The sequence below is a fragment of the Herpailurus yagouaroundi genome, unplaced genomic scaffold (genome assembly GCF_014898765.1).
Source record: "Herpailurus yagouaroundi ecotype Mexico unplaced genomic scaffold, PumYag 206, whole genome shotgun sequence".
In the NCBI taxonomy this organism is placed as follows: Eukaryota; Metazoa; Chordata; class Mammalia; order Carnivora; family Felidae; genus Herpailurus; species Herpailurus yagouaroundi.
The window spans coordinates 5,311,823-5,336,875 of record NW_024412437.1 but is presented as its reverse complement, the minus strand read 5'-3'; the positions used below and the strand labels follow the sequence as shown (position 1 = coordinate 5,336,875).

Here is a 25,053-nt window from a genome sequence, read left to right as displayed (position 1 = left end):
TTAATGGAATGTACTGAATGTCCAAGATACTTAACTTCTGTTAAATGAAAACAATAAGTAGTGATTGTGATCACCAGAGCCTAGGGAAGATTGCTGTGTGTACCGAGGTGGTGTGGTACCCTTTCCTTTTCTCTCCTGTCCTCAGGCAAGTGGTGCCCTGTGCAGTCTCTATCCTTGCACCCTCCCAAGGTTGTCCCTCTTACCCCCGTAATCAAAATTCTCGTTCTCTCCATGTCTGCCCTTAGTTCGGTGGAGACGGGTTTGTCTTAATTTACCCAGTGTGACAAGTAATGAAGTTAAGCCTCATAGCAGACAGTTCCATCTTTTAATAATTTTCTGTAAGGAAAAGTAATACATGAGTCTCAGGAGATATTTTAAAAACATACTCATTTTTTCTGTTATATATATTCATTGTGCTAATTTAGAAAATGTAGGAAGGTATAAGAAAATTTAAAAAATCCATAACCCCACACCACCCACATACAAAATTTCCTAGACAATTGCATTTTTCTCTTTTTTGTTTCAACTTAAAATGTTTTTTCTAATTCAAGTATTTATTTAGAGGTAATTGTCGATTCATATTAGGTGGTAAGAAATAATAAAACGAGATCCTGTGTACCCTACTCTCTTCACCTCAGTAATAGCATCTTGTCAGACTGTCGTATAACAGTAAGATCCCAGGACGTTGACATTGATACGGTCACGGTACAGAACAGTGCTGTCACCACAGAGATCCCTCCTATTGCCCTTTTCAAGCCCCCACACCCACCCCTTCCCTGACCTCTGGCAGCCACCAGTCTGTTCTCCCTTTCTGTAATTTCAGTATTTCAAGAATGAATATGTAGAATCACAACATGTTTTTGGGAGGGACTGGCCTTTTGACTCAGCATGATTCCCTGGAGATTTACTCAGTTTGTATGTACCACCAGTCCATTCTTTTTTATTTTTTGGTAATATTCCATGGTGTGAATCTGAATTGTTTCCAGTTCTTTCCTATGGTGAATAAAACCGCTGTGAACATTTACGTACAGGTTTTTGTGTGAATGTGAGTTTTCATTTCTCTGGGGTAAATGCCCTAGATTGTCATACGGTGATTTCGTGTTCAGTTTTATAAGAAATTGCCAAACTGTTTTCCAGAGGGGATATACTGTTTTACATTCCCACCTGCATTATTTGAATGACAAAAAGCATGGATTATCCAAATAACTCTATTGGATTTGTTTATGTTTTCATACTTATTTTGGAGTTTATATTTTTGTTCTTATAATTCATTGAACACAAAAGTTGTCCATTTGTTTTTATCATTCCTCCTCTTCGTCTTTTTTTTTTTTATGTTTATTTATTTTAAGAGAGAGAGAGAGAGCACGAGCAGGGGAGGGGTAAAGAGAGAGGGAGAGAGAGTCCCAAGCAGGCTCTGCACTCATACTCACAAATCATGAGATCATGACCTGAGCCGAAGGTAAGAGTCGGACGCTCAACCACCTGAGCCACCCAGGTGCCCCGGTTCCTCCTCTCCGTCTTAACTAAACTTTATATTCCGTGCTTCTGTTATCTCTAAGACCAGCCCTTTCATATAATACATTGTTATGAGTGTAAGCATTTACAGATGTCAAAAATTAACTGAATAAAATTGTTAGGTATTTGGATTTATAAAAGGTTTTCAAAATTTCAAATTAAATAATGAGAGGATGAGAGAGTTAGGGAAACTCAAATCATTTAAGTTCACTGTTTGTATATGTGAAAATGTAGTAATAACACCTTACTTTTTGCACTACATGGGAGTTTATAAAAGGCTTAAGTGCATTATCAATACAAAGCTTCCCACTAAAGCTGAAAGCCTTCTGTAAATCCAGAAGACACTTGGCAGTTTATTAGTGTTATCATGAAAGGTAATATTAGAAAATGAGAATCTGGGGCACCTGGGTGACTGAGTCGGTTAAGCGTCTGACTTCAGCTCAGGTCGTGATCTCATGGTTCGTGGGTTCAAGCCCCGGGTCGGGCTCTCTGTTGTCAGCATGGAGCCTGCTTTGGATCCTCTGTCTGTATCCCTCTCTTCCCCTGCCCTGCTTGTGCTGTCTCTCTCAAAATAAACAAATCAACTTAAAAAAAAATTTTAAAAAGTAAATAATGAGAATCCATTTTCTGTTTAAACATATCTTTCCATCTATTTCCACAGATTTTTAAAAGCAACAGTGTTTTGGCTACTTACTGTTTGCGCAGCTATAATCCCCATGACATCATTTGCTTTATTTTGGTTTTGTGTTACTGGATTCTGATTCTGAAAACTGTTGTCGAACTTGCTACATCTGAGAAATAATGGACCAGATTAAAGACTATAAAGGAATTTATATTTAGTTGTAGGAAGGCTTTTATTACCTAGAGACCTGGAATGTGACTTGTTTTGTTGATGTAAAATTAAGAGTTCTACAATAATTTGCTAGAGTTTTTTGTTTGTAACATGTTTGTAATTATAATCAGTTTTCCCTCTCCCCTCTTTTTTTTTTTTGTAGATCAAAGCTTATACTCAACTTAAACTTTCAGGGCTTTTACCGTCTGCATATTGGATTGGACAAGCTATTGTTGATATCCCCATATTTTTTCTTGTTCTTATTTTGATGCTAGGAAGTTTATTTGCATTTCATTATGGATTATATTTTTATGCTATAAAGTTCCTATCTGTGGTAAGTTAACATCAGTTATACTCATGCTATTTATAAATGAAATGTTATTTTAAGAAACTTAAGTCTTTATAAACATGACAGGTGGTTAGTTGAGTAATTTGGATATTAATTTTGTTCATAGAAAATAGAACCAGTATTTGTTTTAATTATTGTGTATGATACTGATGATGCAATTTATATTACTCTAAGTGATTTTTGAAAACCACAGCTTACTATTATTATAAAATAATTCCTTGAAACTAAGGTGGTCTTTTCTGTAGACTCCCTGCTAGGTGTGTAATCAGGAATAGTTAAACGGTCCCTCTTTCAAATGCCCTCCTTGTCTCCCTGCTTGAATATAATTTCACAAAGAAACTCTTTTATTCCACAATTTAAAATTCAGCTTAGGGGCGCCTGGGTGGCTCAGTCGGTTGAGCATCCGACTTCGGCTCAGGTCATGATCTCACAGTTCATGAGTTCGAGCCTCAGGTTGGGCTCTGTGCTGACAGCTCGGAGCCTGGAATCTGCTTCAGATTCTGTGTCTGCCTCTCTCTCTGCCGCCCTTCCCCCCTCCCCTCCCCCCCCCCCCCCCCGCTCACGCTCTGTCTCTTTCTCACTCAAAAATAAATAAAACATTAAAAAAATTTTTTTTTTAACTATTTGATATGACTGATGTTTGAGAGCATATGGACTGTTAGCTTTTCATATGTTTACATAAAAATACACATTTCTGTTTTACAGGTTTTTTGCCTTATTGGTTATGTTCCATCAGTCATTCTGTTTACCTATGTGACTTCTTTCACTTTCAAAAAAATTTTGAATACCAAAGAGTTTTGGTCATTTATTTATTCTGTGGTAAGTCATGTTTTGTATTATTTCACTTATTTGTATGACCGCACTTGTTTGAAAGTTGTGAACTGTTTCAAGATTTTACTCATAATGTTGCTGTGTCAGAATTTCCTGAGTACGGACTTAGCTAGCTAGCCGCCGGCATCTTTTCGCATATTTGTCTTGTGCGTCATCCATTCCACGAAGGGACGGGACCGAAAGCATGTAAGAGCTGTGTGGCAAGGATCCCAGCTGCACAGAGCTGGTCCCTGTGTACTGACGCCTCCTGGCCAAGTATCCTCTCAGGTTCCGTGTCTTATTAGAGGATTAAAGACATAGTAAATGCCGAGGCACACGCTTCCAAGTGAGTTTGTATGAAATTGCTAAACATTTTTTCACTTGTGTTCTCATTGTCTTTCTTCAGACAGCATTGGCTTGCATTGCAGTCACCGAAATCACGTTCTTTATGGGATACACAGTTACGGCTGTTCTCCATTATACCTTTTGTATGGCCATTCCAATCTATCCACTTCTAGGTTGTCTGATTTGTTTCATAAAGGTAGGTCTGTTAGGTGTTTTAATAATTGAAAAGCATAAATACTGCCTAATCATTGAGATCTTAGTTCTTGTGCTGAATATATTAAAAAAAAACAAAAAACAAAAAACAGTTTAGCTGCTATTTACTTGATTTGAATATTATTAAGCAGCAGTTTAAGTTTACTGTGATATCTTTTCAAGCATGTCTTTAAGCTGTAAGTCTCAAAGGACAAGGAGTATGGTGTCCACTCCCTGTTCTTTGATTCCCAAAAAGATGGACATAAATTCTAAGTATGACCTGACTTCAGTCAGTATGTTTTGGGGGAGTTTGTCAAGGATTAAATAATGTATTGTACTATAAAGGGATGAGAGAAAATAAAGTGTAAGAGACTTTTTTTTCAAAGAAAAAAATAAAAATTACTTTTATTAAACCTGGATAATTGGAAAAATTCCATGTGATTAGAAAAAAATTGGCAAATTACTGATTTAGGGATGATTGCTGACTAATTGTACTCACTAACCCCCCCCCCCCACTTTCTTTTTTGCTTCAGTTTAATATGTTTAATTTATACATCCCCAGATAGAAATATTTTTGGCATGGGGAGGATTGTAATCTAAGTAGAAAGCATAGCTGTTAATACTAATAGCTAACATAGAGAATACACGTCACCGAACAAAACGCATTTTAATCTAAATATTCCTACATGTTGCAGCTAAAAGAAAACTTACAACACTTCTAACGCCAAATGCGTGAGTTTTTCCCACATAAAGCAGTTCTAACACTTAACCACCCGGAGGTAATGCAGACTCAGGGCTGTGTTCAGGGTTAAGGACTCAGCCCCACAAGCTTGCCCCCCGTTTTTCAGATGCCAGATCCGAGTAGTGGGTCTGCAGGTTCTGATGTGGCTGCAAATCCAATGTTCCTGTGACCCCTTCACAGGTTCAGTAATTTGCCATAGTGGTTTATAGAAGTTAGGGAAGCACTTTCTGTACTATTATCAGTTTATTATGGTGAATATACAAATGAATAATTAAGAGGTATGGGGGGCATAGTCCAGAAGGGTCCCAAGTACTGAAGCTTTAGTCCCCATGGAGTTTGGAGCTTGCCACCCTCCAAGGGTGTGGATGCATTCACCAGTCTGGAAGCTCTCCCAGCCCTGTGTTTATGGAGATTTTTATGGAGGTTTCATTACTGAGACACAGTGAGTTGATCAGTCTTCAAGCCCCTCTCCCCTTGTGATCAGTGGATGAGTCTGAAAGTTCCCACCTTGTAATCACTTGGTTGGTTTCCCTGGAAACCAGCACCATCCTCCAAGTCACCTGAGTAGCAGAGACTCAGCTTGGGTTGAAAGGGGCTTATTTTAGATAACAAAAGATGCTCCCTTCACCTCTGTAAACCAGAAAATTCCCAGGGGGTTAAAAGCTCTGTCCTGGAACCAGGTCAAAGACCAAATACCATTATATCATCCTATCACAGCAGCATAAAAATTTTCAAAACTTTTTGTCTTAGATTTCTTGGAAGAATATTCGAAAAAACGAGGACACGTATAATCCATGGGATAGACTTTTGGTGGCAGTTATATCGGTAAGAAATACCAAAAATGTTGGGTTAACATGTTACCTTAAGAGCAGTTTGGTTGTATGTGTGTAACTCTCTTTTTAGTTTCTATCCCTTTGCATAACAGTGAAGGTACATCAGAGAGTCAACTGTGTCAGTTAACGGTAGTCAATGTACATTTCAGTGGTAATAGATTTACTGACTATGTCCATTTTAGTTTTTTGAATGTTTATTTATTTTTGAGAGAGGGAGAGAGAGTGCGCGCGCGAGCGTGAGCGGGGGCGGGGCAGAGAGACAGAGGGAGATGCAGAATCCGAAGCAGGCTCCAGGCTCCGAGCCGTCAGCACAGAGTCCGACGTGGGGCTCCAGCCCATGGACCACGAGACCGTGACCTGAGCCAAAGTCGGACGCTTAACCGACTGAGCCACCCAGGCGCCCCTGAAAGTGTCTGTTGTAATATACTTGTCTCTTTCATGTTATTAATTTTATTTAATTATAATTCTGGCTTCTTCAGAAATGCAACCAACCTCCTTTCCTTTGATTATATTTTATGAAGCTGACAGCCAGTGAACTTTACAGAGGCAGAAAAATATGTGAAGGATTATTTTGCTAAAACTCTACCTTGAAATCTTAAAGTTTATTCTTAACTCATATGACGTGTGATTAGTTATTGTGGTGATGGTAAGGAACCTGATGTGTGTGGTCTTTGTTCTGTTGATCCAGGGAAACAAAAAGATTCAGTCACAAGCTGTTTTATGTTCTCCTTTCAGCCTTACCTGCAGTGCGTACTGTGGCTTTTCCTCTTACAGTACTACGAGAAAAAATACGGAGGCAGGTCCATACGAAAGGATCCCTTTTTCAGGTCAGTGATTTTTTTTTTTTAAGTTTTAATGTTTTTTAGGGTATTTACATAGTATATGATCTAGTTTTAGGTAATTTCCTTCACTCCCCCCAGAATCCTTATAGTCCTCACTGGCCCGTCTCCCACATGCCACCCAGCCACGTATAACCATAGTCCACTAATCTAGTTGTTGCAGATTTGCCAGTGCTCAGCGCTCGTATGAATGGAATTGTATGGGATCGTCTTTTTGTCTGGCTTTTTTTACTCCTACCGTAATGTTTTGAAGGTTCATCCAAGTTGAAGCGTGTAGCAGTACTTTGTTACAGTTTTCTTTTCTTAGTATTACATTGTATGGAGATACCGCTCTTTACTTCTCTGTTCGTCAGTTGATGGACGTTTAAGTCCTTTCCACCTCTTGGCCATCATGAACAGTGCTGCTGTGAATGTCCTTGTTAACCACTGGCTACTCCCCACATCCACTGAGGACTTAGCATCTGGCTCTCCTTTCTCTTTATTCTTACTCCTTCTGTCGTCTTGGGGGAGAATCAGCGTCCGCAGAGAGAACCTTTGTAACATCCTCAGTTTCTGACTTTCTCCATGGGTCAGAGCCCTGCCATCACCGCGCTTCACCTCCTCCGTGTCCCATGCTTCCAGGAACACTTCATCTTCCCGGCCTTTTTGTTTTGTTAGTCTCACTGAACTTTTCTGCTGTGGTCTCTGCCCCTGAGTTTTTTCTGTTCCTCAAATGTTTCCGCTAATCGCCTTTTTCACCTTTTCTCTGTTCGGCTTCATCCCTCTCACCCTCTTTCACCCTTTTTCAGCACCCTGTATTCCACTTCTGTATCTCTTTCACCCATCCGCGAAAAATCATAACTTTTGGTAAGTCTAATTACAGGCTGGAGAAAATTGACATAAAAGTGCAGCTTGCTAACACCACGTTTATCCCATGTAGACTCAGCTTTGTTTTCACACGAGTTATCCCATTTTCTTCCTACCACTTTTCGAGCATTAGCCCAAGCCTTCTTTGCAGTCCTCGAATTCTCCAGTCCTTCTCACTTCATTTTCTACTTCTCAGTGGATGATCTTGCCGTCTCATTTAATTATAAATTATAAATTTTTACACACTTACATCACCTTTGCCTTTTCCTGGTCCCAGAGAGAGAAGTACCTCTCCTGTTATTCATGCCTTTGTTATTGTGTGTCCTTAAAGATGTTGCTCTGTCCAATTTATTTTCTCTTTCTGTGTCTTTCCCTTTTGGATCTAAATAGGGTTTTTGGGGGGAGGGGGCCAGTCACCTTTCTCCCATAAAACAAAGTAATAGAAATCAGAACTCACAAATCTCATTTAAACCTGTATCCCTCTAGCTCTTGTCCCCTGTCTGTTAACTTTCATAGCTGAGAAACTTCCACCTCCAGCTCCTCACCTCCCTTTCACTTCTTAACTCCTGTAATCTGGTTCTGCGCTTGATCCTCTGCTGATTCTGTTTTCAGCAAGGTAACTAATGACTTCCTCTGTGTATCATCAAGTAGGCTCCACTTACTCAGCTAATCTGCTGCTTTAGTATGATTGACTTCTTCCTCCTTTTGCTTTTCTCTTATTCCTCTGTTTTCCATAATGTTAACTCCTGTTTCCCTCTTTACCTCTCTTATTCTTCAAAACTTCCTTGGAAGCACTTTTTTCTCTGCCTACCTTTCTGATGTTTCTATGAGTTCTGAATTCAGCCCTCCACGTCTGCTCTGCCCGGGTCATGTCATTTACAGCCAGGCTGTAAAATCTTCGAGGGATGGATACATCCTTTTTTTAGTTTCTTTATCTTTGTGTGAACTAGTGCCTGACACATACTGATCATAAATAATATTGTTGAAGAAATGAATGAGTGTAGACGACATCATCCAGACAGTTTCAGTGAGTGAAACTAGTTCTGTGACTTCACCTTTCAGAGAGAACCACTCATCTCATGTTGGTATATTTTTTCAGTCTTTTCTCCATGGAGTGCTGGAATGTCTTGCTATTTTAATTATTTGAAAAACCACTGTCTGTATGTGTTTAGGACCCTTTCAACAAAGTCCAAAAATAGGAAGTCTCCAGAACCACCAAACAATGAGGATGAAGATGAAGATGTCAAAGCTGAAAGACTGAAGGTCAAAGAGCTAATGAGTTGCCAGTGTTGTGAGGAGGTAATTCAGTCTGTATCGCCAAGTCTTACTAAATGTGCAGTGATCAGTTTCTCTTGTGTAGGAATTAACCTGAAGAATACTTTTCATATGAATCTATATGAAAAAAAGTCTTTGCTTTGAAAAAATACTTTTGTCTACTTACTTTTGAATAAGTCCATATTTTAGTCACAAATGGGTATTTACTTATATAATGCCCCTTATTAGCAACTATAGTTCTTATGATACGTGGACATGAATTGTGGACAGCTTCTCATTTCTTGATAAGTATCTGATACGTTATTCTTTTTTTAAATCCTATTTCCCTTATTAGAAACCAGCCATTATGGTCAGCTGTTTGCATAAAGAATATGACGACAAGAAAGATTTTCTTCTTACAAGAAAAGTAAAGAAAGTAGCAACTAAATATGTCTCTTTCTGTGTGAAAAAAGGTTGGTATTTGTTTTTTCTTTAGTAATTTTTCCAGAAGAGTAATTTCGATTTTTAGTCTGACTTACACATAATGATTTTTCTTTCAATTTCTTTAGGAGAGATCTTGGGGCTACTGGGTCCAAACGGTGCGGGCAAAAGCACAATTATCAATATTCTGGTTGGTGACATTGAACCAACTTCAGGCCAGGTACGGTATATGAGGGTGTGGGAGATGCTATGATTTACGTTTTTAATTACAGTAAGTTTCTTAATGACAGACTAGGATCTAATGTTTTCAGTAGTAATTTTTTAATATAACTTGATCAAATTATAATATTTTTGGTTATCTTTGAAAATAACGTAAAATTTTCACACATGCAGATACACGCACAGACGTTATTTTTGCTTTTATGATTATTACTTGCATGGGGGATTTGTCCACCAATTTAGTGGAAGGCCATCTTACTAACTTCAGGAGATTTAGGAGCTAATATTGACCCTGCCATCAGTTAGCCTTTGATTGTAGCCTGTCACCACTTTGTGGAAACCACAACACTGTCTGATCCTGTCTTCTGCTCTGGCCCATTGATTTCCTGGAAAATGCCAGGCATACCCTTTTCTTTGGGTTTTTGCTCTAGGGGTTCCTTATATTGGGTATTCCTTACCCAGAAGAAATCCAAACAGTGAAATTTGCTTACCTCCATGGCTCAGAGGTCACCTTCCAGTGAGGTCCCTTGATCATCCTAGTTACAATTGGAGTTTACCTTTTCAATCAAGCCTCATTCCTGCTTCTTTTTAATTTTTTTTTTACATTTATTTATTTTTGAGAGACAGAGACAGAGCACAAGTGGGGGAGGGCCAGAGAGAAAAGGAGACATAGAACCTGAAGCAGGCTCCAGGCTCTGAGCTCTCAGCACAGAGCCTGATGCGGAGCTCGAAATCACAAACTGTGAAATCATGACCTGAGCCGAAGTCGGACGCATAACTGACTGAGTCACCCAGGTACCCCATCAGTCAAGCTAATCGCCCCATTGGGCCATGTCAGTGAACTCTGACTTAGCTATGTATGTCCTTTCGCCATCGGAAGGAATAAAAATTTGACTTACTATTACCTTGATTCTAGGAAGGAGTTTGAATTAATTCACCTACCAATTCCTTTACAATGTAAATTAAGCAAAAAGTTATTTAAAATTGGTTTGTATTTCTGTAGGTATTTCTAGGAGATTATTCTTCAGACCCAACTGAAGATGATGATTCCATTAAGTATATGGGATACTGTCCTCAGATAAACCCACTGTGGCCAGACATTACATTGCAGGAACATTTTGAAATTTACGGAGCTGTAAAAGGAATGAGCACGAGTGACGTGAAAGAAATCATAAATCGGTAAAATTGGAAACTTTTTATTACCCAGAGAAAGGTGTACAGTTCACATTTTGAAAGTTTAATTTTTAAAGACATTTTTGTGGATCATACTTTTCATTGAAAATGGTCATTACTTTTTCATATATTCTTTACAGAATTATAGTTATGAAAATAAAAAGGTAATTTTTCTGTTTCTCATTACAGAATGAATGTGCCTATAAATGTCATGAAACTTACTTTAATTAGATTTTTTTACTGTTTATTTTGAGAGAAAGCACATTTGTGCACAAATGGGGGAAGGCAGAGAGAGGGGGACAGAGGATCCAAGCGGGCTCAGTGCTGATAGCAGAGAGCTTGATGTGGGGCTTAAATTCACGAACTGTGAGATCGTGACCTGAGCCAAAGTTAGATGTTTAAGCAACTGAGCTACCTAGATGCCCCAAAACTTATTTTAAAGTGAACCTTTTTGTCAAGATAGTAATTTGTTTAAAATGATGTAGATTAGAGGTCTGATTATATAGTAAGCTTCAGCTGAGTGTTCTTTTTGTTTGTTTTTAATGTTTATCTGTGTTTGAGAGAGAGAACACGTGTGTGTGTGTGCATGCACATGAGTGGGGGAGGGCCAGAGAGCTAGGGAGAGAAAGAATCCCAAGCAGAGCCGGATGTGGGGCTTGATCCCACAAACTGTGAAATCATCACTTGAATCAAGAGCCAGATGCTCAACCTCCTGAGCCACTCAGGCACCCCTTCAACTGAGTGTTCTAGAAAAAAGACTGTGAATGATCACAAACAATGACTGATAATACACTCATTTTGTATTACCTATTTTGCAGGATAACGAATGCACTTGATTTAAAAGAACATCTTCAGAAAACTGTAAAGAAACTACCTGCAGGAATCAAGCGAAAGGTACTTTTATTGAACAACAGATATGTGTATGTTTTATTGATCAGTTTAGAGCCTGATACTGTCTTGATCAAATTTCTTATGTGAAGGCTTATTAGTCCCCCTCCCCCTCTTTCCTTTCTATCTAGTTGTGTTTTGCCCTGAGTATGCTGGGGAACCCTCCCATTACTCTGCTAGATGAACCATCTACGGGTATGGACCCTAAAGCCAAACAGCACATGTGGTGAGTATGACATTAGAGACACTCGGGACAGGGGCGTGTGGGTGGCTCGGTTGGTTGAGCATCCGACTTCAGCTCAGGTCATGATCTCACAGTTTGTGAGTCTGGCCCTGCGTTGGGCTCTGTGCTCAGAGCCTGGAGGCTGCTTCGGATTCTGTGTCTCCCTCTCTCTCTGCCCCTCCCCCACTCACGCTCTGTCTCTCTCTCTGCCTCTCAAAAATAAAGAAAACTAATAAAGACACTGGGGACGCATTATACTGTATCATACTTTGGAGTAAAAGCATACTTTATTATAATTAATGGTTTTGTGTTATTTATATATACATATTCACGCTGAGTTAAAATCCTATGCAAATGGCAAAATGATAATTAAAAATTGAATATTTTGATTTCTGGAGAATCCCATGAACTTTTAAACTTTATCATACTTCATACTTTGATGAAATGTTAGTAATGTTTTATTTATTCCAGAACAAAAATGAATATATGGGTAATTATTCAAATAAAGAGTACTGCTTTCTGAATAGCCTTTAAAAGCTTTTTTTCCTAGTCATTTAACATATTAATTATAATTCTCATAATAACATTGGCTTGAATTTATGTTGGAACTCTTAGGAATTCATGGTGCTAATTAGTTGGCCAACTTTTTGAGCCTAGATTTCCATGTCTATAAAATGTGAGGTTTGGTGTAGAGATGCATATTAAGTTTTCCCTATGATTCTATGACAGTTTTTGTTAAAATGTGAAAAAGCATCAAATTTTATAATTTATTTTTTAATGCAGAGAAATATTTGAAATTATGGAGTTTCTGTTTATTTGTCAAACTTTCCAAAATAAAGGAAAATAAATTAGAAGAATCATAGTTGGGCAGTGTATATTAACTGCAGCAGTTGATGTTTGATAAATTCTAATTAACCAGAGAGTTGGATTTTCATTAGCATTCAGTTGCTTTTCTCTGTTTATTTTACTTATGTTTTATAGGCGAGCAATTCGAACTGCATTTAAAAACAAAAAGCGGGCTGCTATTCTGACCACTCATTATATGGAGGAAGCAGAGGCTGTCTGTGACCGAGTGGCTATCATGGTATCTGGGCAGTTACGGTAAATGTCTGAAGCGCATGCCATTTGGGTGGGGGGTAGATTTTGACTGTTTCAGAAACTTACAATAATAAATGTAAATGCCAAAAAAAGTATCCTTATTTGAGTTTTTGAATCAGTTAGCTTTCTATAGAATTACTTGAAAATATGTTGGTTTATTTCCAAAAAATGACTACTTTGCATATGTAATTGGCTTAATGATTCAGCAACTTGGAGTGTTATTTTTCATGCATGATATCTGTTATTTTAAAAGATTGCTAGGCATTGTATTGGGTTGTAACCCAAAGTATAAATAAATACACTTATAAAATATATTAAATAAATAAATACATTTATAATTCATGTTGATACTCCTATAAATAAGTGGCTGAATAAATGAATTAATGTGGGAGGAGAGCAAATTTTCCTTACAAAAAGATTCTAAACAGTATATGGAGATACTGCCCCCTCCAGGAAGCGGATCTCAGTCTTCCACTTCCCAAGAGTAACCAGTCTCTTCTAACGTACGGGAAGGGGATGGTGGTAACCACACAGTAGAGCAGTGTCGCGTGGCAATCATGTACCCCTGATATGATGTGGTAAGAAAGGTACTCCTGCTCCTCGGCATTTTCTCCAAAAACCCGTAACTCCTGTCTAATTCTGAGAAAAATAATCAGACTATTCCCAGTTGAGAGGCATTCTACCAAAACACTTGACCAATCTCAAAACTGTCAAAGGTGAAAAAGAAGGAAAGATTAAGAAAGTCACAGACCAGTGGGGTCTAAGGAGACATGATAACTAAGTGCAGTGTGTGTCCTGGATAGATCCTAGAACAGAAAAAAGGACATGAGTGGAAAGACGGGTGAAATTCAAATAAAATCAAATATAAAGTTAATAGTAATATTAACCAATATTGGTTTCTTAATTTTGACAAATGTGCCATGGTAATACAAGATCATAATATTAAGGAAATTGAAACTGGATGAGGGTTGGGGCGCCTGGGTGGCGCAGTCGGTTAAGCGTCCGACTTCAGCCAGGTCACGATCTCGCGGTCCGCGGGTTCGAGCCCCGCGTCGGGCTCTGGGCTGATGGCTCGGAGCCTGGAGCCTGTTTCCGATTCTGTCTCCCTCTCTCTCTGCCCCTCTCCCGTTCATGCTCTGTCTCTCTCTGTCCCAAAAATAAATAAACGTTGAAAAAAAAAATTAAAAAAAAAAAAAAAAGAAACTGGATGAGGGGTGTATGGAGACTGTATTATATTTGCAACTTGTCTATAAATCTAAAAGTATTCCATTATAAACATTTAATTTAAATTATCCTTTAAGTGAGAAATCATACTTTGAAACTGTCAAGTCATCTTAAGTCCGAGTTTTCTTTTAAAAATAACTATAGGTGTATTGGGACCGTCCAGCATCTGAAGAGTAAATTTGGAAAAGGCTACTTTTTGGAAATTAAGTTAAAGGAATGGGTGGAAAACCTAGAAGTAGACCGCCTTCAAAGAGAAATTCAGTATATTTTCCCAAATGCAAGCCGTCAGGAGAGGTAAAGATATTTAAATTTTGTTTGTTTGTTTTGTAGAGCAATAAATAATCATTAAAACGTGGCTATTGTATTAAGGATTAGGAAAAAAAAAAAGTCTGTTATTATCACCAGTAGTGAATTCATGCAGTGTGATGACTGCAGTTTTATATCTAATTTAGTATTAGATCTTGCAATTTTCAATAATATTTAAACTTTTTGAAGTTCTCATATCAGTGGTAATAAAAGAGTTGTTTTGCATGGAAATATTTTAAGATTTAAAACAGTGTTTATCTAAATATGCATCAAAATTAATCATTGGAGTTTGATTTTGCACTTTAAAGAGCTTGAACTTTAGAACATATTAGTCGTCATTTTTAAATTTTTCTATATTTTATCTGTTTCCAGTTTTTCTTCTATTTTGGCTTATAAGATTCCTAAGGAAGATGTTCCATCCCTTGCACAGTCTTTTTCTAAGCTGGAAGAAGGTAAGATTTGAAAAACATTGCAAGGTAGCTTTCAAATCATAAAAGAATTTTACTTACAAAGTTTGAAAATTGGGACTGCTTATTATAGAAGCCATTGTAAATAAAAAGATAACCCTTTCTTAGTTTAATCTAAGATGTAGGTAAATGCTAACACTGTAGAGGTTTGGTACATCAGCTATATCGAAGTGTAAATCTTTTACTGTTTTAGTCGACATCACTACAGTTTTTCACATTGCATCTGTGAGAAAGTTTAGCTTAATTAGCACTCAGTGGTTCATTCCAGAAGTGGGAGCATGGAGTTCACTGAATTCTCACTTTGTATCAGGCCTTAGAAGTAGCAATGGTAGCAAGGCTTCAGTGGCAACAGGAGACAGGAGAGGGAAATTCATAGCGTAGGAATGTGGACATTCCTAAAAGCTTTAATGAAGTTTGTTGAAACTTGGCATTTTTAAAAATAAGTGGTTGATAGGAAGAAGCTATCCTGGTAGCAAGTGGAGAGAGGTGAACTCCTGGATGGGGCAGGTATTCGTGTACAGGTTGTTTTATGGAATGTATAAACTATGAAACCACCTCTGTACTGCTTGGGGAGAATTCCACGACAGGAATGAGTAAGAAAACCAGAAAATTTGGTAGTAGATCAGATTGCAAGAGGACCTGAAATAACTATTAGAAAGTATATGGACATAGGAACAGTGACCAGAGTCTAGTTCACGAAGTTCAGAACAGGCTGTGATGGAAATTGGGGAACGAAAGGTTCCCAGGGCGCCCAGAGAGCAGGGCTTCAGAGCAGGCCTGAGAAAAGGCATAGTGAGGGAGAAGCCGCTTGGAAGAGGCAGGCGAGCGAGGCAGGTCACCTCGCAGGTGTGGTGCTTCGGGCTGCGGGCCAGCTGGGGGCCTGAGGACACCAGAGAGAAAAGGAACGTATTTTGGCAGCTTCAAATTTAAATGAGTTGATGACAGAAAAAAATTTTTTTAAACGGGTGGTTAACCACTTAGTAGTAACTGCCGTTTTTATTTTAAAATGTTAATCAGTAAAATATTATTTTCATATTTTAATAGCTAAACATACTTTTGCCATTGAAGAATATAGCTTTTCTCAAGCAACACTGGAACAGGTACTATAAAGTTAAATTTTTAAAAATTCTTTTATGGAAGAAAGTGTCTAATATCTAATTGTTTAGATTTATATTGGAGAGGGGGAGGGTGCGTGTGAGCCAGAGATAAAATTATTACACGGTAGACCTAAACTGTATAATTTCAAAAAGCTCCAGGTTCTCCATCTGCTTATTTTGAACAGCTCAATATTTTTTCTTCAGTGAAGAAAATGAGTGTTGTTGATGGTATTTCCTATATCTATAGTTACATTGCTTAAATATTTATAAATTATTTTTCATGACAGTGCCGTTTCCATATATTAATCAAAAATATCTATTAGTCCTCATAGCATTCATCTCTGTAGGTGATTAATGGAGGTTATTCTGCTTAAGTAATATACCAATATATCTCTTGATCTTGAATGGTTAATGTATTTGCATGTAGCCTTATACTGTTTCTGATTTAATTAAAAAATTCTTTGAGATGGCTGTGATACAGAATACCATATTCATTTATTTACTTTCGTTTAGGTTTTTGTAGAACTCACTAAAGAACAAGAGGAAGAAGATAATAGCTGTGGAACTTTAAACAGCACACTGTGGTGGGAAAGAACACAGGAAGACAGAGTAGTATTTTGAATATGTATTGTTCAGTCTGCTTATTGAATTTATTTCTTGTTTACTTTATTCTTAACTTTGGTTTAAGGGTGTTATTATTTGAATGGTGACTGAAGAACCATGGGAGCACTTGAGATTTTCCTGAGTTCCTTAATTGAAATGCTGTGGTTGTGTGCTTCGCTTTTCTTCAAATAAAACTTGTGTATAAATTATTGAAACTGCATGTTTGTACACGAAGTCTGTTGAACTGCAGTCTGTATGTGAGGTTGGATATTTACTTTTTTACCTTTCAAAAAACAGTGCTTCTAAATTTATGATTTAAAGAAATAGTGATAGAATAATTTTATTTGTAAGTTATCTTTATTTTTAAATTTATACCCTCTTTTTCTGTAAGTATATAGTATCCCAGTCTAAGTAAAAAAACTAATGCATAAATGATTTACAAAAAAGAAGATACAAAGCAGAAGTTCCTTGCTTCTCCTTTTTAATTTCTAAAGAAACTTTGAGTGGAAGTTGGCATCCCAGGAAGCTAAGTAAACATTAGGCAGTCTCCACACAGATAGAGGGGCCTTCCACTAGGTGGCACTCATCCACCATCTGAAGGAAATGAGACCTCGTTCTATTAGGTGATGTTAGACATCGGGCTTCAGGTATTTGAATGCTTACAATAAAATTCCCAGTGGTTTTCGTTGTAATTAAAAGAAGGCTGTGTCTAGAATTTTATTATGTAATAGACTGATGCCAGTTAGAAACGACATCATCTGTACGGTTGGAAGAATCAGCCATACCTTTCCCTGCACCCCTCATGGCATATATAAATTTTTTGGTCTGCTTTCTCTCAAAGGGCACATTTTATTTTATTATAGAATAAAATAATTTGTTGGGTAATCATTTTTGTTGGTAAACTTTATTATTTGAACCTTTATAGAGTCTTAAAGTGTATCTGTATCGATTTATTTAGTACCTCACCTCAGATTCTCCCACTTTGGTGGGAGATAAATAAACTTTGGGGGATTAAGTTAAGGATTAGAAACAAACTATACATAATTTACTTTAATGAGAAACCAGAATTTCACTCTATCAGTTGAAGTAAGGTTATTGTCAATATAATCTTGGAAATACTTCCTTGTAGAACTCATGTGTGGACTTTAGGTATAATATAGTATAAATAATACTAGCTGATATTCTGTTTCAACCAGATGAATGAAAGTATTAACTTAAATACATTTAAAAAATGTATTGGGAGTATGATTATTGCATTACAGAGAATCTTAAAAGACAGAAGAATTTGGTACTGAGTTACTTTAAATAGCCAGACCCTTTAATGAAATAATATTAATTATTTACTTAGGTAAACTTAATCAACTTTTAACACTCCTGTGTCATAAGACATCTGTGGTTTTAGGCTCTAGCAGCTGATTTAAAATAGTGTTCCTTTCTCAGCACAAGGTGCGTGACTGATACTTTACCTACTGTTTGGCTGTACACATTCCTAAAGATGCCTGCGTTTCAAGCTATCTCTGAGGTCTTGTCGCTGATCTCAATGGGCTGTCTCACGATCTCTGCTTGGATTTTACAACCCACGACGAAGTTATCTCTCCACGTAAGATTTAGTCGGCACCAGCTTCTAGTGTTCTATCAGGAACTGACAGCCACTTGCCTCATAATACCAAGCGTTTGGATTCTTCACCTGAGGATCTCACTTTTGCATCTTTAGTAAAAGTTGTAACTTTTACTGAACTTTAGTCCTGCATGATGAATACAGCTCAACACACATTGGAAAGAAGATCTTTATTTTTGTGGATAATAAATAGCACGTTTCATTTTCTCAGCAAGTCATCGCTAAATGGTGCCGTAAATTTGGGGAGATACCTTTCGTATCTAGTGTTGATATAAATACCCAGGGTCTTCTTTATTGGGGGTATGTTTTTGTAGCTACGTGTTGCCTGGAGCACTTCAACTCCATGCAAGAGACAGAACAATCTGCAGTTTGCCAGGACAGTCACTGAAAAGGTAGTTTCTTGGAACCTGACCCTACTGAGGAAAGCGTGTAATTTTAAGGAGTGTGGCCAGCATAGAGCATTACCTCCTTCTGCACACTGATTTCGTCATGTTTGCTTCGCATCTGTGAATATGTGACTGATGGAAAGGAAAATGAGAGGTGAGGTTATGCTGAGTAGTTGTAATCAAGTCCTTATCTGTTACGTTTGTTCGGTTACTTTACTGTTGTGCGCTTGTAAGCATTTTCTCGAAAAGACACGAATTAATTTTTTACTTTTACACAGAGTGAATATATTTTGGTTATGAATTAAATTATTTGTAGGAGTGTTTTCCCTTTTTCACAGTAGTAAAATCTTCCCTATTCAAAAGTATAATTTTTTTAAAGTTTTTATTTAAATTCCAGAAGTAGAATTTAACTAATATTTAGGAAAGCCAGGGCAAGTGGGGTGAAGAAAAGGAGACAGAAAGTTAAATAGGAAGTCTGTTTTTCTTTCTAGTGTACCGTTTGTGTTTTTGAACATTCTTAAATTACTGATCTAAATTTTTTTCCTATACCAATAACACATGCGCATAAATACATACGTTAGGCAAAATTTGGGTAAAACAGCATCACCTAGTTTATACTTTCCATCTACAATAAAATGTTAAAGTAAACCCTGGACTTCACTGAGTGACTCTGTTTACTGACTAATAAGGCAAACCTCTGTGTGCAGCTGTTAGGGACTAAACAGATGGTAGCAGTGAAAACATTACAATGAGTGTATTTTATGTTTCACTTTGTGGGCTCTTGATTTTTTTTTTTTTCCAGTTTTCAGTAGAGAACAACAAAAGCCGTAGGTTTTCTTTAACATTTTTCTTTTAAATGGGCACAAACTGCCTTAAGTCAGTACTTAAATTTTAATCGTTAAAATATTTTTAGAGTAATTTAATTCAACAGACATTTTAGTGACTGTCTTTCAAGCCAGTGGGTTCTTTGGATACAAGGATGACCATACATTTTGGCCCTGTAAGGTCATACAGTGCAGTAGAGGAAGATCAATACCCATATAATATAATTGCACAAATGCTTTGCTAGTGGTACTAACACTTTCAACGGAGCACAATTAAGTCTACTTAGGGTCAGTGTTGTCCTTGTTTTTATTGTTGTTCTGTTGGTCATACTTTTTATTCTGATTGTACTATGAATTTGATGAAACACTATACTGTATTTTCATATAATACCTAAGTAGGCATTAATTTTTGCAAAATAGGAATGCTTATCTAATGTATTTTTAATGTTGCTAATACCAACTTTTCATTTTCTCTCCTGAAAGAACGTGTTACATACAATGAAAGAATTTATTCTCAGGTGAATAATTTTTATATCAGCTATTCTTATAAGGTAAAAGTTTACTTATTTTTTATTCATGATGTGATATATGTAATTCTCAGTGCTACTCTTTAAGAAAAATAAATACTATCAATAATAAGCTTTAAGAACTGAAAATTTAAGATAACCTTTCATTTTGTATACTAAAATGGATTTTTTGTCATTTAGTGTTGATAAATGAATGAGCGACTCATTAAAAATGAAGGAAAAAAACTGGCACTAAAGTTGTTAGTAATTATTTTTTTAGTATCTGTTGGGAGTTTTCAAGTACAGAAGGAAGATTGACAGTTACTTGTGTTTTAATTCACATTCATATATTTTTTTAATGTTTGAGAGAGAGAGTGTGTATGTGAGCTGGGGAGGGGCAGAGAGAGAGAGAGGGGAAGAGAGAATCCCAAGCAGGCTCTGTGCTGTTAGTACAGAGCCTGACAGGCTCGAACTCACAAAACCTTGAGATCATGACCTGAGCTGAGATTAAGAGTTGGACGCTTAACCAATTGAGCCACCCAGGCGCCTCAGTTCACATTCATATTTTAAGTGTAAACTAGGTATTCTTGTAGATCTTTTTGTCTCAAACCTATTTTGTAAAAATACAAGGCAACCACTTTCACTTACGTTTTGTTACATTGAACAGACTGAGTTATTCCCACATACTTGACACTACTTATGTATTTATCAGTTTCCTAAGAATTTTTGAATAACTTTGGTTCTCCCAAACACAGACAAGATTTTAAATGTAATGGACAACTTCTTCCCAAGAACCTAAGCTTGCAAATCGAATTAATCACCTTTTTTAAAATTAAGCAAATAAACTTAATTTCAAGCATCTTAAAAATGGACGATATACACAAAACTACATGATTAGGTTTGTTCCCCCACGTACATAAATAAATGCAGGATTCCAAAAAGTATCAACACAATAACTTGTAATTTTTTTTTTCACCATCTCTACACATGTCTGCCCAAGGTTACACATTTACCAGTAAAAGGGTTGTCTCAGGGCACCAAAGTTCACCTCTTGATAACTTGAAATTAAGATGTGGATGCTGGTCAGGTTACTCATTTAATGATTGGAACGGATAACGGGCTATCCATTTAGAAGTCAACTAAATGCTGGTATGAGCATAAAATCTGGATCTACCTTCAAAGAGTAAGCTGGCAACTGTCCAGGTGGCCCTTCGTTTATGTTCAAGCTTTGACCTTGAGCTTTCAACTGTGCCCTAAGTTTCAGGTTTTTGCAACCCAATATTTTTCTCTAAGACAAGATGTCACTTAAGTTTTATTGTTAGTTTTCTCTGAATTTCATAATAGGATTTTTCAAGTTCCATGTTGTGACTGTACTGTGCCCTTCTCAGAGACTAGCTAAATGAATCCCTCACTCAGGTTGCCATTTTATTTTCCCTTTTGGTTTGTAGTTCTTTACTAACAGGATGACATCATTATTTTGGATCCGTTTATCCAATTCTTACCTATTAATATGAAGTCTTTCACATAGTTGTAAGAGAAGATACTGAATGCTAATTCTCTTGTTTATGTATTGGCTAGTAATGTTTTTTCACCAAACTATTCTTCCTGTGTAATTATTATGTAGTTGATATTTTCTTTTTGTTGACTACAACCGACAAGGTTAAGTCATAAAATTACTTGGCCAGATTGTGCTGGGCTTGCTGAGAGGAGAAAGGGGCAGTGCCACGCGGGAGCCATAGTACTTGGCCACATACACCCACAGGAGCTAGGAGAGAGCGTACATTGGATTGGATTCTGAGGATACTTGATGGAGTGGTGCTGAACGTAAAGTTAGATAAGAAAGACTACTTGGGAGCACTGTTGGGGCATGCAGCGTTTTTGACTCCCTGGCAAGAACCCCAGGAGGGGTGAACATGCTGCTAAGATAGCTCCTAGAAACGTTAAAAAAAGCAGTGGCCCATACGATATCACATATAAATGTTAAGAAGCTATGGGACGTGATGAAAAAGGAGTGAAAAGATTCAGAAAACTGGGCATGCTTGAGTAGGTTTACGAGACTGAAAAACATGGTAGAGGATGAAACTGAAAGCAACAGGGAATGTGCTGGTGAGGGGCACACCAACGTTGTTCTGAAGTTAGTGGAGGCTGTCCTGGGAGCTGATGGTCGGCCAGCAGTCACGACACTACTGGCAATATCATGGCAAGTGTACATGGTATCTATCCCCCTAGATCTCCAGAGGGATCTGTGGCCATTAATCCAGGTAACTACACTGGAAAAGGGGGAGTGCTCAAATATTTTAAGGTGTATTGGCCACAGGATAGAAGTTGACACAGAGGCCCAAAGCATCACGGCACCTGTGGCATAGTTGGGAGGCACTGAAGGGCCAAGTAATCAATAAAATCCTGGCCTAGATCCAGTTCATAGTCTCCTAATCTGTAGGTCCGTCTGGTGTTGATGTCTCTAGTCTCTGAATATGTAATTGGAATAGGAGAGCTGGCATAACTCACACATTTCCTTGGCTTGGATAAGAACTATTCTGATGCGTAGTGTTTGTTTCCTAAGGCTACCATGACAAAGTGCCACAAATTGAGATGTTTAAAACAACGGAAATTTATTCTCAACAGTTCTGGAGGCCAGAAGTCCACATTCAAGGTGTTGGCGGGGTTGATTCTCACTCTCCCTCTCTCTCTGCCCCTCGCTCACTCGCACTCTCTCTCAAAAATAAGTAAAAAGTGAAATAAGCATTCAGAATTTGATACACTATCTGCAGACTTACTCTTAAGGTCTTTGTGCATATATGAAGTTTTCACTCCGTGCTATTTTGAGTTAATCTTTGATTTTGATTATTTTGTGATTTTTCTTAGTACGTGTTAAGGTGTTTATCTGCTATTCTTAGCCTACTTCTTAATAAGTTCCCAGTTTAGGACTTTATTTTCGGGGGCCATCCCTATTTTCAGGCCTACATTACGAATATTAGGTGAACATAGAAATCTATGAAGACAGAATGGCAGATCCTCATGTCAGTATAGCTTTGCTTACATTTTGAACTACAAGGTTAGAACTGTTAAAGTTCTATTTGACTTAGGGCCATTAGAATCATATATATTGTTATATGTTGTATATATAAGATGCAAACCCAGGGTCTGGTCTTGACCCTCGTGCAGTTGAAGATAAAAAGCCTATCCAGCAGACCACTGAGAGAAAAAAGATGAGAACTGAGTTGTATAAAAAGCCACCGAAAGTTTCTTGGTCATTTTAGTCTAACGGAAAGTGAATTTAGGTAACAATTTACAATTTAAACGCAGAGCTCTGAGCTGGGGAAGAATGAATCTCGCGTTGGAAATGTGGCAATGCTGAGGGTTTTTTTAATTCAAAACCATTTTATCTCAAACTTTACGATTCAGGTCCAGTCCCCCACCCCCACCCCCATCCACTCCCTCCCTCCAGAGGCCATGAAACACAGTTTCTAATCCCGCCAGGTGTGCCTGCTGAGAGCAGCACAAAACAAGCTGCGAAATCCTGAACTGCTGAACCCCTCTGGCCGCCAGATGGCAGCAGGGGGCTGTGCCGAAGGGGAGTTTCCCCAGACCCAGTGCAATGGCCAAAGGACAGTCCAAGTTGGAGCCAGCAAGGCACTGGGAAGTCTGAGGCTGAACTCTACTGAGGCCAGTGGTCATCCCTGTGCTGGTTCCTTTGGGAAATAGTGAGGAGACCGCAGGACTCAAGATGTCTGAACAGAGAACGAGAAGTGAAAGGTGAGCTCGAGGACAGTCCTAGCCATTCGTCAAATGGAAGAAGGCAGAGCAGCCAAGGTTAGAAAGGACAGGAAGTGTGTGCTACACAGAGACTGAGGCTGGATTGTAAAATCCCTCCTTTTGTTCCTTTTAAGGAGCCACAAAATACGAAGTTTTTCAGGTACTCTCCAGAAGGTGGACAAGGAATCCTATGTTCTCTCTTCTCTTGGAAGTAGATGTTATGGATAATTGGGAGGGAGATGGGCAGAGATGGTAAAAAGAAACTGCCAGAAAAGGTGTTTGGGGGTGTCATTGTTAATAAAGATACCCAGCCTCTAATCTGATTTTTACCTCTTATTTTGTTTCAAATAGTAAAATTCACGATAGTCACCTATTTGAAAAAATTAAGCTTATTTTTCCCCTCATATAAACAATTAAGAATTTCAATGATGATTCTCAGGTGGGAGAAAGCATCAACATGAGTCAAAACTAAAGTGTCATTTTATAGGAGAATTTTGAAAGTCAAACAACTCCTAGGGCATCTGGGTGTCTCAGTCGGTTAAGCGTCTGACTCTTGATTTCGGCTCAGGTCATGATCTCACGGTTCGTGGGTTCCAGCCCCACATCAGTCTCTGTGCTGGTGGCAGATCCTGCTTGGGATTCTCTCCCTCCCTCTCTCTCTACCCCTCCCCACTCATGTTCTCTCTCTCTCTCTCTCTCTCTCTCTCTCTCTCTCTCCCCCCCCCCCCCCAGGATAAATAAATAAGCTTAAAAAAAAAAGCAAAACAACTCCTGCTGTTAGAAGAGACTTGATAGGTTAAGAACTAAGCTTTAGAATTACTAATTGCTAACATGTATTGTGGGCTTACCGTGCAGGGCACTGTTCGGTCGTTCTGTGCATTCTTTGTATAGACCACTGGTTTTCTGCTCAGCCATGCCAGAGTGTGCTGGGCAGTGCAAATTCTCAGGTCATCCTGGATCTACCGAATCAGAAACTCCAAGAGTGGGGTCCAGCCATCTGTGCAATTAAGCAAACTCTCCAGGTGATCCTGACACTTGCACAAGTTTGAGTGTGTACTCACGGGTATTGGATATTGTATTTAATCCTTGCAGCAACCCTAAGAAATAAGGATCTTTATTTTCACCCTCCCCTTTATAGCTGGAGAATCTGAGGCCAGAGGTGTTAAATGATTTTCCCAACAACACTGACTTTCTAAGTAGCACAGATGGGATTTGAATCCGGGCCGTGTGACTTCAGAAGTTGTGTTCCTGATGTCTTCCTTTCAGAGAGAATGGCGCTAAGCCTTTTGTAGGATCTGGCTTCTGCTCTAAGGCACTTACATTGAATGCACTGGTTAAAAGCAAGGTCTGAGAGGGACACCTGGATGGCTCAGTTGGTTAAGTGTCAGACACTTGATTTTGGCTCAGGTCACGGTCTCACGATCGTGAGATCAAGCCCTGCATCTAGCTCAGCACGGGGTGTGGAACCTGCTTGGGATTCTCTTCCTCTCTCTCTCTCTCTCTCTCTCTCTCTGTCCCTCCCCTGCTTGCCCACTCTCTCTCTCTTTCAAAGTAAAGAAATAAACAAAAATAAGTAAAGGCAATGCGTGTAATAGGTAGATCTCTCTGGATGTGCACACACCCCCCCACACGCATGTGAGGGTGTGTGTTGCCAAAGGTGGCCGGTA

The 25,053-nt window shown here is 38.3% G+C and overlaps 1 protein-coding gene across 2 annotated transcripts in view; it reads left to right on the top strand.

The window, feature by feature from the left end:
- Nucleotides 1-19,882, top strand: part of ABCA5 (ATP binding cassette subfamily A member 5) — a 61,884-nt gene extending 42,002 nt beyond the window's left edge. The window contains exons 23-38 of one of the 2 annotated variants that reach the window (XM_040452224.1): nucleotides 2,511-2,681; nucleotides 3,402-3,515; nucleotides 3,913-4,047; nucleotides 5,536-5,610; nucleotides 6,354-6,445; nucleotides 8,476-8,602; nucleotides 8,913-9,030; nucleotides 9,127-9,218; nucleotides 10,221-10,396; nucleotides 11,209-11,284; nucleotides 11,410-11,504; nucleotides 12,483-12,602; nucleotides 13,968-14,117; nucleotides 14,502-14,581; nucleotides 15,641-15,696; nucleotides 16,207-19,882. In XM_040452224.1, the coding sequence (XP_040308158.1) occupies nucleotides 2,511-2,681; nucleotides 3,402-3,515; nucleotides 3,913-4,047; nucleotides 5,536-5,610; nucleotides 6,354-6,445; nucleotides 8,476-8,602; nucleotides 8,913-9,030; nucleotides 9,127-9,218; nucleotides 10,221-10,396; nucleotides 11,209-11,284; nucleotides 11,410-11,504; nucleotides 12,483-12,602; nucleotides 13,968-14,117; nucleotides 14,502-14,581; nucleotides 15,641-15,696; nucleotides 16,207-16,314 (1,785 nt within the window). In that variant the 3' untranslated portion in view covers nucleotides 16,315-19,882. The remainder of the gene's footprint in view (nucleotides 1-2,510; nucleotides 2,682-3,401; nucleotides 3,516-3,912; nucleotides 4,048-5,535; nucleotides 5,611-6,353; nucleotides 6,446-8,475; nucleotides 8,603-8,912; nucleotides 9,031-9,126; nucleotides 9,219-10,220; nucleotides 10,397-11,208; nucleotides 11,285-11,409; nucleotides 11,505-12,482; nucleotides 12,603-13,967; nucleotides 14,118-14,501; nucleotides 14,582-15,640; nucleotides 15,697-16,206) is intronic. The other variant, XM_040452226.1, reaches the window with a different exon arrangement.
- The last annotated feature ends 5,171 nt before the right edge of the window (nucleotides 19,883-25,053 follow it).